This window comes from Terrapene carolina, unplaced genomic scaffold (assembly GCF_002925995.2).
Source record: "Terrapene carolina triunguis isolate 2854851 unplaced genomic scaffold, T_m_triunguis-2.0 Scaffold238, whole genome shotgun sequence".
Taxonomy (NCBI): domain Eukaryota; kingdom Metazoa; phylum Chordata; order Testudines; family Emydidae; genus Terrapene; species Terrapene triunguis.
This window is the reverse complement of record NW_020664589.1, coordinates 17,088,787-17,100,965: the sequence shown is the minus strand read 5'-3', so window position 1 is coordinate 17,100,965 and position 12,179 is coordinate 17,088,787. Positions and strand designations below refer to the sequence as shown.

At 45.0% G+C, this 12,179-nt stretch overlaps 1 protein-coding gene across 2 annotated transcripts in view; it reads right to left on the bottom strand.

Annotated features, from left to right (window-relative positions):
* GAPVD1 (GTPase activating protein and VPS9 domains 1) overlaps positions 1–11,796 on the bottom strand; it is a 65,431-nt gene extending 53,635 nt beyond the window's left edge. For both annotated transcript variants that reach the window (XM_026657241.2, XM_026657242.2), the window contains exon 1: positions 11,731–11,796. In XM_026657241.2, coding sequence (XP_026513026.1) covers positions 11,731–11,738 — 8 coding nt within the window. In that variant the 5' untranslated portion in view covers positions 11,739–11,796. The remainder of the gene's footprint in view (positions 1–11,730) is intronic.
* Between the last annotated feature and the right edge of the window lie 383 nt (positions 11,797–12,179).

The window sequence follows — 12,179 nt, the reverse complement described above, 5'->3', positions numbered from 1 at the left end:
TGCCACGGCACCGCTTTAGCACTGCCACGGCACCGCTTTAGCACTGCCACTGTAGATTAGCCCTAAGGTATAGCTTGTGAACCTTGGCTCTGGTCTACATTACAGAGTTAGGTCGACACAAGGCAGCTTACGTCAACCTAACTAAGGAAGTCTTCACACTTAAATTTTGCTCCCGCTGATGTAACTGCCCTGCTACTCTGACGTTATAATTCCACCTCCACGAGTGGCGTACAGTCAAGGTCGACGTAGTTAGGTCAACACAGAGTCAGTGTAAACACTGCATTGCTTCCACCGACTGTTACTGGCTTTCAGGAGCCATCCCACAATGTCCCACACTGACAGTACAATCAATACAAACGCTGCTGGTGAGGAAGCACATCGCTGACCCAAGGAGCGAAGTGTAGACAGGCCAAGCGATGTAATTACTGCAGCGGCTGTATGCCAGCATAAGGTAGGTCGACTTAATTTTGTAGTATAGACATGTCCTTATGAAAATAAAGGAATGCATCTGATAGGTATGGCATGTTGGAAGGCTTCAAACTACTGCATAAAGAAACGTTACTAAATTCCGTAAGTGACCAAAATAACCAACTCCAATTCAGCAAAAAGAGAAGCACATGAATAACAATGTCAATAAATGACTGTGCTCAGTCTCACTGCTCTAAATACAAATATTAGGAATACAGCCTGCTCTGAAACACCCAGTGTGATGTTTCACTCCATATTCTTTATGAAAATATGCTTATGAAATGAATACGACATAACTGATATATACTTTATGCAAGATGGCTCATGTGAGATATAATTGGAAAGGTTAGGATTTACTGAATGTGATTATCCAATGTGTGTACCTCTACCATTTCTGTATCTGAAGTTAGGAATATTGACTATGTATCTGTATTTCAAATGTGTTACGTTGGGTGTCACCCCCCAACTAGCCCTTCAGGTACAACAATGGAAAATCCAGACAGGGCTAATGGCCCATTAGCAAAGACAATGGACGTGAAAGAGCGTAGTCTTCCGGTGGACACTCCAGACAGCCTACGAGTAATGGCTGCCACAGCCCTGCAGAGACATGGGTCTGATTCACCCGGTACTGGACCCACCCCTTGGAATGCCAGTGTTCTTCCACTGGGAGACAAAGAGTTCCCGCCATACACAAGAGCTATATAAGGTAGGGGAGTGACATCATCATGGTTCTCCTCTGCCTCCCCGCCCAAAGAGACACTGAAAAACACCTGGAAGCAAGAACTGAACCGAGGGGAGAAAGGTTGAACCGAAGTTGAGCGGGTGTCCAGTCTGTGAGTGGAAATACCTGAAGTCTCAAGCTGCAGGCCAGTGTAGCTGCCTTTCAAGACTTTCTGTAATCTACCTGTGACAATATTTAGGGTGAGAAATTACTATTTGTAACCAATTTCTTTAGTGAAACAAGCTTAGTATGTGTGTTTTGTTTTATTTGCTTAGTAATCTGCTTTGTTCCGTTTGCTATCTCTTTAACCACTTAAAATTCACCGTTTGTAGTTAATACATTTATTTCTTGTTTATAATATAAACTCCATTTGAGCAATTCATAATGGGGGGGGGGTAAAGCGGCTATGCATATCTTCCTCCACATTGAGGGAGGGGGCGGATTTCATAATATACCTTTGGGTCTGCACTCCAAGGGAGGTGGACACCTGACTGCTGGGGTAAGTCCCTTAAGCTGAGGCTTCCCAGAGCTGATCTCAGTGTCTGTCTCATTCTGCAGTTGGGTGTGGCCCTGCCGGTGTGTATGCTGGAGGAGGCATAATAGCCTGGTTCAGCAAGACAGGTAAAAAGAGTGCCCTGGCTGGCAGAACAGGCAGGTTCAGTGATATCCCAGCACATCAGGTGGCACCTTAAGGGGTCCAACCCGTCACACCCAGCTACTTGGAAAAAGAGACAAATCAAGTAAGAAGGGAGGAACTTTATCTAAAGAAATCATGATGAGCAAACAATTGTATGTGCTGTAGCCTTCCTGTACTGCAGAGCAGTTCAATTCACTCCAGCATTCAGGACAAGAATTTTAAAGAATGTTCTTATTAACTACTATGGAATACAAAAAGTCATAATTGCCCAACTGTGTTAGCTTGTAAGTGCTCATGAAATCACCTTATGGTCCCAAACAAAGAACTTATCAACTTGAAGAGGTGAAAGATTATTTACAGTTGTCCAAAGGACAAAGGTTTATAAAATCCAGATATTTAAATCACTTCTGTGACAAACAGAAGTTTAAATTCCATGTGGCTACAGAAACAATAGAATTTAAGCGAGTACCTGGATTTTTCATATTAAATTCCTGCTATCTCCGTAATTTCAATGTAGATACGCTGAAGTGGTTTTTTGGTATTGCAGCTGTAAATTATTATGAGGCTGCTTAAACACTACTAAAAAAGAATGACAAGCCACAAAAATGTACTGTAATACAATGATTAATGTTAATAATATACAACACATCATGATGCTCTTGGATAGCATGAGCTGAAATGTTTTGACATACCTGTCTGACATGACATTTGACAACTGTTGTCACAGCATAGCACAACATAAGAAAAAGGGGATATGGTGCTTAGATACCAAGGTGATAAATGCCTTAGAAATACCTAGGACAGACAGATAAAAAGCAATAAAATCCTAAAAACCACTATACTGAATTAGATGACTGAAAATTTAACTAATGCTTAATACAAAATACATGTCTGATTTTGTATTGCAATGTAAAGAAGCCACCAGCTCTATAAAATACTTATGTGCTTCACTAAAAAAAGCATTCAACAAAATTGATAAGGATTATTTACCAAAGTGGTAAAGATCATTAGTAAGTTTTATTTTTTCTTTTCTTCTCACTTGGAACATTTCTTGCTTCAGGTTATTTTTTTAGCATGGCACTCACACAGGATTCAGCTTCCATAGCAAGTTTGGACAGGTCAAATCTAGGCAGGGCAAACCAAGACAAAATTGGAACCATTCCGTCAAACTGAAAAATATCTCCTAAGCAAGCTTGCTTGGTTTCCCTGCTAACTTGTCCCATATCAAAACATAAAATGTTGTTTCCTGTCTCATTAACATTTACAGTAACAGCTAAAAAGCAACAGAATTTGGATTTAAATAAATGGCATGTGTCTCAAAGAGCTAGCTAAAAAGTTAAAAGCTGAAAATTTCACTTGTAAATAAAAGATAGCTAAATAAATATGAACTGAGTTCTAAACTTTAAAAACCAGCATCTCAAACTTTCAAACCTCAACTTTAATAGTAGACTAACCCAACTTTGCATTATAAATTTACTTGTGCCCGCTGGCTGCACTGCAACACTGAATGTATTGTCTATTCAACAGGATTACTATTCCTGGGCACAATTTAGCACAACTGGAGTGGGAAGGAAGATTAGCGAACACAACTAGTATCAGAATATAGTGGTGTTTGTAATCAAGTGTGTCCACATTAGTGTGATGAAACAAAACAAAACAAAAACAAAAAAATCTATCTGGTGACCTTTTGCATACATTTCCTATAGGCAAAAAGGCAAATGTCTTCCTCCTTTACTAATCACACAGTGTAACAAATTTTTAGTTTAGTTTCATCACCCTACCTCAGGAGTTTTTTTTTTAAGTGAGAACATCATATCTATCTAAACAATGTTTTAAAATCCAGATAGCATATTTTCTTTAACAGAAGACTAAATGTTTATACATGCTGCTTAGATGTGAATGTATCTCCAAGGTTTTTCCTACAGAATAGATGCTTTGTTTTTCCAAAGTATTGTCTTCGGTGGAAGCCTCAACCCATCTTGAAATCTAGGATAATACACCTCTACCCCGATATAATGCTGTCCTCGGGAGCCGAGATATCTTACTGCATTATAGGTGAAACCGCGTTATATCGAACTTGCTTTGATCCGCCGGAGTGCGCAGCCCCGCCCCCCCCGGAGCACTGCTTTACCGCGATATCCGAATTCGTGTTATATCGGGTCGCGTTATATCGGGGTAGAGGTGTAATGATTTATAGTTTAAAGTATGAGGTGGGATTTTTTTTGTGTGGGGTAGGAAGTCCCTTAATTTTCAGGATCCCTTTACAGAGTACATCGATCATTTGATGGACGGACTTATGCAGTGTCTAAAGATATGTCTACACTGCACACCATTTACGGCGGCATGTAAAGTACATACACTGTTAGCCCCCCTATGAAGGGGATAAAGACCAGTGCAGAGAGTGAGGCACTGCTTGGGCAAATAAAGGTATGCCTGAAGCCTGTGGGTATATATCCTACATGATTCTCTGCAGCCCAAGCAGCACCTCCCACAGCTACACTATTTTTAACAGCTGCCTCCAGTTGATGGAGCCTTTCATTGACATGGGTAGCTACACTCTCCAGTGTGGATGCAACTTGCTTTTCATTGCTGCATGATTCTACACTAACCCTACCCCCTGCTGACACTGATGGGCAGTGTAGACATAGCCATTTTTCAGATGACTCATTTTGTGCTGCAAAAAATAAAAAGTGGAGGTATTACTAGAAAATGATCATTCACCCAATAGCTTGAACATTCTTACTTAAGGCATTGTCTCTCTTCTTATGCCATCCTACCACACTTGCAACAGCAGATATGCACAAGTTGGAATCCCTTGGATTTAAGAGAAAGGAGGCTGGCAATAGGTTGCTCTCCATGAGCAGCTTGCAACCTCCTCTCCCTGGTCCAAAGCATCCCAGGTCTGTTGACCACCAGGGCACACTGCAAAGCATATCTATTTGCCAAGACCTTTGGAGTAAGAGGAACTTGATAGGGGTTGAGGATGGTGTGATGGTTGGGAGTTCAGGGTTATTAGTTGCTAGCATTATTTGCCTCTAATTTATGTCAAACACACCTACTGTTTTAAGAATAGCATCTTTTTATATTTTATAAATTTAAATAAATATTGATATGATTACCAATAAGACTCACTGCAATTGCTATCTCTCTCTCATTTACAGATGTAAAGCCCTGTACTCGGATCTTAGTCCCAAAGTACATTGTAGCACAGTTCCAATTTATTTTCTATCATCTCAGCTTCAAAGAAAGTCAGCTTTGAAAGTCTGTGGAAATGCTGTCATCACACACAACTACGTAGTTGTGGGGAATTAGTCCCTCGCTACAACCATTTTTTTTTTAACTTATTAATAAATAAATAGTATCTGCGAAATGTAAACAAACAGCATGAAGGCTTTCGGTCTGATAACACTTAAAAACAGATAAACTTAAGATTGTCTATATTTACAAGAGAGGACCCAAACTTTCAGACTCCACAATTGCTAGCTTAATCCCAGAAGATCACTTTCACCTACTCAAAAAAACAAAAACAATAAAAGAATAAAAACCCCACCCCAAAACTACATTTGTAAAGATGCCATTTTCACAGGTTACAGTACTTAAACTTACAGAGAAAAACAAAAGTTCACAAGAAATATTTGACAAGGGAAAGCCAGGTGAACTTTTAGACCAGAGGGGGGCAAACTACGGCCCACAGGCCACATCCGGCGCGCAGGACCCTTCCCTCTGGCCCCCGAGCTCCTGTCAGGGAGCGGGGTCAGGACAGGCTTGTGGAGGAGCCAACCCAACTCCCTGGCAGCGTGGTGAGCAGGGCGGAGGCTAGCTCCTGGCCACTCCTCTTCTGCTCCCCTCCCTTGCAGTCACAGTTCCCCCAGTGCCTGGGCAGCATGGCTGCAGCTCCGGCCGGGCTGCCAGACCTGGTGCTCCGGGTGGCGTGGTCAGAGGGAGTTTCGGGGGCAAGGAGGGAGAGGGAGAGGCGAGGAGCAGGGGGGCGGTCAAGGGGCCTGGGCAGAGCAAGCTTGGCCCTTGTCCCCAGCAGCCAACCCCAGACAAGGAGCGAGCCCTGCCTGACTGCCAGGGAGAGCAGCCAAACGAGCAGGGGAAACGCACAGGGAAAGGACTGAGCCCCCCTTTGCCCCCCCCCCCACAGGTAACGTGGGGCAAGGAGAGTTGGGAGGGTTGGATAGGGGGGCGGTCAAGGGGTGGGGAGCAGGTGAGGTTGGATAGGGGATGGGTGTCCCGGGGGGATGGTTGGGGGCAGAGAGCAGGGATGTTTGGATAGGATGCGGCAGTCACCGGGGGCAGTCAGGGGTGGGGAGTGGGGGGGGGGGGGTTGGGTGGAGGTTCCAGGGGGCTGGATAGGGGGAAAGGGCCAGGCCACGCCTCACTGTTTGGGGAGGCATAGCCTCTCCTGGCCTTCCCTACCATTCCCTTCACACAATTTCTGTACCCGATGTGGCCCTAGGGCCAAAAAGTTTGCCCACCCCTGTTTTAGACAAACATTACAAAACTCTGTTTACTTAAACCACATCAAACTTTATAACTCTGTGAATACCACATACCACATTTAAATTTTTCATGACATAAGCAAAAACAAAAAAACCACTACAATTGTCTGTGTCTTAAGTAATAACAAAGACAACAGATGCTAAAAATGGCCCATTAATAAAGGGTCAGCAATATCTTCCTTGCTAATATATTTCTAATGTGTATACATGATTATATTTTTAGAACATTTTACTAAGTGACACTCTCCCCCAAAAATATAAGAGATTGGGAGGTTCTTAAAGTTATTAAGCAAAGAAGGGCTTATTTTACATTAGCAGGATTCAGCATCTGCTGGAAAGAGAAACTATATTTATAGACAATCTCTTTAAAAGTGTGTATTTGCAAATAGGCTGTACACCACAAAATGTTAAAATCATTTTTCATATTAGGAAGGTTGTTTTCATGTCATGCAAATTTAGGGCCCTATCCTGTAAGCTGTTGTGCATGGGTGGCCCCACTGAAGTCACTGTGGGTCTCTGAGCACTGGGGTCTGCTCACGTGGAACAGCATGCAGGATCACTGTGAATTAATGTGACTATATCCTCAGACACACCCAATAAAAGTGATCTATTTTCCCAGCAACACTGTGAAGATTAACCCCCTGTAACGGGGTTGGCACCCACCGCAAGTGCCCCCTTCTTGTTGGGCGTCTGCGTTCTTTAGTGCTGGTGACCCCTTTGGGTGCTTCTCATGAGGGTTTGTCAGTGACACAGCGCTCCGGCTGAGTCACACTGTCTGCATATTAACCAGCACAAACCCCTTCCGGGTATACGGTCCACTGGGGCCAATCTCAGTACCCCTCTGGTGGTGTCTCTCTCTCTCTCTAGCCCTCCCTGGGCTTTGGTCTTTAAGTAGTCCAGCCCTGGTATGGGGCTGTACCGCCAGGGCTTCCTCCCTGGAGACACTATCTTCCTGCAGCCCCCACCAGGCTCAGTTCTTACTCATTCCTAGCAACCAGCCAGGAGCTCCCTCGGTCCCTGCTAGCAAACTGTCAGTGGCCCTGCGGCTCTTCCAGGCTGCCAGGCCTGCAGTTCTTTCTTCTCCAAGTAGCAACTGACTACTGCTCTGCAACTCCTTTTATATGGCCCTCCTGGGCCCTGATTGGCTGCTTCCTCTGCAGCCACTCTACCCTGCTTGGAGGACCTCTCCAATGCTCCTTCCCTGGGATGGATGTGGCAGAACACTGAGGCCTCCAGCAGGGGCCTTTGGGCCTAGTCCACCCCATCACACACCTCTTCAGGAGTTTTGTATTGCATTTTGAGAACTGAAAGTAAAGGGTGATTTAAAATATCCAATTAGGCTGAAATACTTAAGGACTATGAAATAGGAAAATAAAAGTATTGTGACAGCCTTGTACAGTAGAAACTGGATCTAAGTATTAAAAATGTTGAATCATGAGATCTTCTTGAAGAAGTTTGTAACTAGGAACAGGAAGATGTACAAATGAGTACCATCCTGCAGTCCTACCAAGATGCAGGGCAAAAAGCAGGGAGATCTTAAGTGGGCAAAGTTTCTTTAAGAAAGCATTCAGTGAGAGACAAGTTCTGATGGCAGGCTTCAAATTAAAATTAGTAAGAAAGCCCATAGCTATATAAAGAGGTACAGGTCAGAATCAGGAGTCCCCTTTAAGGAGACTGATGCAGGCAGGCTGGCTAGACAGACAGGCAGTTGTCACAGTCCGATTAAAGAAGATGCAGATAAAGGGGAGGGTCAGATTATCACGCTTTGTCTACACTGGACTTTTGTCAGTAAAACTTCTGTCGTTCAGGGGTGTAGAAAAAAACAAAACAAAACAAAAAACAACACACCACACCCCTCCCCCCAAACAACAAAAGTTTTACAGAAGAAAAGCACCAGTGTTAACAAGGGGGATGGATAGCTCAGTGGTTTGAGCATTGGCCTGCTAAACCCAGGGTTGTGAGTTTAATCCTTGAGGGGGCCACTTAGGGATCTGGGCAAAATCAGTACTTGGTCCTGCTAGTGAAGGCAGGGGGCTGGATTCAATTTGATGACCAAGGTCCCTTCCAGTTCTAAGAGATGGGATATTTCCATTAATTTATTTTATTTATTTAATTTAACAGTACTTTGTCAGCAGCAGAGCTCTCTCCTGTTGACAAAGAGAGCCTACACTGTGCACCTGTGGCATGGCTGTAACATAACCATGGTCTGATCCAGTATGGCCAAAGGTCCATCTAGCCTAGTATCCTGTCTTCCGACAGTGGCCAATACCAGGTGCCCAGGAGGGAATGAACAGAACAGGTAATCATCAAGTGATCCAACCCCTGTCACCCGTTCCCAGCTTCTGCCAAACAGAGGTTAGGGATACTATCCCTGTCCATCCTGGACAATAGCCATTGATGGACCTATCCTCCATGAACTTATCTAGTGTCTTGGCCTTCACAACATCCTCTGGCAAAGAGTTCCACAGGTTGACTGTGCGTTGTGTGAAAAAATACTTTTTTGTTTGTTTTAAATCTGCTGCCTATTAACTTCATTTGGTGACCCCTAGTTCTTGTGTTATGAGAAGGCATAAATAACACTTCCTTATTTACTGTCTCCACATCAGTCATGATTTTAAAGACCTCTATCATATCCCCCTTAGTCATCTCTTTTCCAAGCTAAAAAGTCCCAGTCTTATTAATCTCTCCTCATATGGCAGCAGTTCCATGCCCCCCAATCATTTTTGTTGCCCTTTTTTGAACCTTTTCCCAATATATCTTTTTTGAGATGGGGCAACCACATTTGCACACAGTATTCAAGATGTGAGCGTATCATGGATTTATACAGAGGCAATATGATATTTTCTGTCTTATTATCTGTCCCTTTCTTAATGATTCCCAACATTCTGTTCGCTTTTTTGTCTGCCCCTGCACATTGAGTGAATGTTTTTCAGAGAACTATCCACAATGACTCCAAGATCTCTTTCTTGAGTGGTAACAGCTAATTTAGACCCCATCATTTAGCTGTGTCGCTAAGAGGTGCGTAGTGTAGACATAGCCTCAGACTCCATCAAAATACGACTGGGCAGTCTTTTCCCACGGTACTTTTTGACAATAACGCACATATGACACATGAGCTTGATATCTAGCACATTCGTACAGTTAGAAGAAATCACGGTCATTGTTAGAGAGCCATGCCTCACAGAAAACTTTGAAAAACGTGCTATTTGAAACAAATTTGTGTGTCTGTCCCACTCTAAGAATTAAGATGGCTGTCTTAAGAATTCACCTATTTATTTCCTATCTGAAGTCTCTAGAAATGATTGGTACTATAACCAAAGATGAAGTGAAAACTAATTTCAATTAGGGAACAGAAAAACTCTCAGGACATTGCCATATTTTCATACAAAGAAACTAATAAAAAGAGCAAATAAAATAATGAAAATGGGATGTGTAAAAAGATGCCTAGACAGAATATTTAAGTTCTCTGTGAAGTAACAGCAGTTTACAATGTACAAGTCTCTTTTCTGAAGACTCCTGCCCAACTTCTTACCTAGTATACTGAGGTTCACTCTCAAAACTTACTGGCTTATGTATGGTAACATACATAAGCCAGTAAGTGAACACTTCAATCTCCCTGGTCATTCTATTACAGATTTAAAAGTCACTATCACTGAACAAAAACACTTCAGAAACAGACTTCAAAGAGAAACAGCAGAACTAAAATTCATTTGCAAATTTAACACCATTAATCTGGACTTGAATAGGGACTGGGAGTGGCTGGCTCATTACAGACGCAGCTTTTCCTCTCCTGGAATTGACACCTCCTCATCTATTATTGGGAGTGGACTACATCCACCCTGATTGAACCGGCCCTGTCAACAGTGGTTGTCCACTTGCGAAGTAACTCCCTGCTCTCCATGTGTCAGTATATAATGCCTGCATCTGTAACTTTCACTCTATGCATCTGAAGAAGTGAGGTTTTTACACACGAAAGCTTATGCCCAAATAAATCTGTTAGTCTTTAAGGTGCCACCAGACTCCTTGTTGTTTTTGTAGATACAGACTAACACGGCTACCCCCTGATACTTGACTCTCAAAACTTTCATACTTGTCCCATAATTAATTCATTCCCTATCATCTTCAGATTGTCTCTTTTACACATGGCAGGCCAGTTTTAGCCTTCAAGAAGAAAAAGTGACCAACCCGTTAGTAAACAAAGGGTCATATGTTCAGTTATAAAGATAAGCAATTTTTACAGTGGCGTTTTCCTTAATGCCATAAAAGCTGGTCCTATAAAGAAGAACTCAATATCATGACTTAGCAAAGAAAAAAGCATTCAATTTGAGCAGATACATTCCAGCAGTAACCAAGAGGTGGGAAAGTCAGAATGCTCTTCCATGTAAAGCTTTTTAATCTATGAATACATCCAAAACTTCTACAATAAAAGCTACCCAAATTGCTTCTAAAACACCTTGGTACTGTCACAGTGACTTAGCTCAGACAGGGCTCTGGTCCTGCAGTACTTCTCTTGGGAATGTCATGGGAGGAAAAGACTCATTAATACTTCAATGACTGCAGTTTGCTAAATATTGACATGCCAGGTAACAATGGCTCCTGGGAAGGCAAGGCGGCAAAGGGGACCTTGAATGGTTCTGCACCACAAATGCTGAATGTTTTTCAGAGCTACATTCATCTGTCTAGAAACAAAAGTAGCTACTCAGATTCAATTTAACATACGTCACAATAAACACATTGTGATCATTTCTGTTTTTCCCTCCCTCTGTTCCCCATGTCTATACCCGTCCTCCCAGCAGCCCCAGGGCACTACTTGGCCAGAAAAGCTGGCTCCTGCTCCAGTTTTCTCTTTGCTCTCCCACTCCTCTCCCGCCTCCCTGGCACTGCTCTGAAGGGAGGGCAAGTTGCTTTGCCATTGTTCATCTCGCCCCCCCCGGCCCCCCGCCCAGGAATCCCGAGGGGGCCAGCAGGCTGGTTATGGGTCTGCGCTGAGAGCACCAGACAGGCACCCCCGGGCTCGGGCCCCCGCTCCCCCACTAACTCCCCGCGTGACCTTGGGCACTCAGTCTCTGCCCACTTCCCGCGCGTGCTGGGGGGGGGGGCCACGCCCCCGCTCGCGCCGGCTGCAGGCTCCGTGGGGCAGGGGCCGCCCGGCCCAGCCGGGCCCTGGCGCCGCCCCAGCAACAGGCCGCCCGCCCGCGAGCCCAGGGAGGGGCGGCGAAGAGCGGGCAGAGGCCCCCGGCGCCGCCCCAGCAGGGGGCGCGAGGACTCGGCCTCCGGCCCCTGGGCTCCCCCGGCCGGGCCCCGCGGCGCGCGCTCCTCGCTCGCGCCAGGCTCCGGCGGCAGCGCCGGGCCGGGGCCAACAGCCGCCGGAGGGGGGAGGGGAGGGGAGGGGGCCCAACCTATGCATGTGGCGCCGTCGCTCTCCGTCTCCAGCCGCCGCTCCACCGAGACCCCGCGGCCGCTTGCGTCTTTCTCCCTCAGCGAGAAGGAACAGGTCCGTCACTGCGCATGCGGCGTGGGGCGCCAGGCCTTCTGGGAGATGTAGTTCCAGGAGGAGAGAGCTGGGCGGGGGTCCGGGCATGGAAAGAGGCGGCGAGAGAAAAGGCACAGCTAGGTCTGCCGGTGGGAGCAATGGGAACAGAAATAGCAGACAGCCGCTCCCAGCTCCGAAACGGACTGTCATACATGGAGGGAGGCCTGACACAGAGCCCCACTTTGCCTTAGCCCACAGGCACGGGTAGGCAGGGCAGTCAGACGGTCTACACTGTATTTCTGCTTGTAATGCTTTGTATTATTGTATTGCATGGGGTGTAGATGCTGGGCCTGCCAAGTGTACTAAACTAAATAA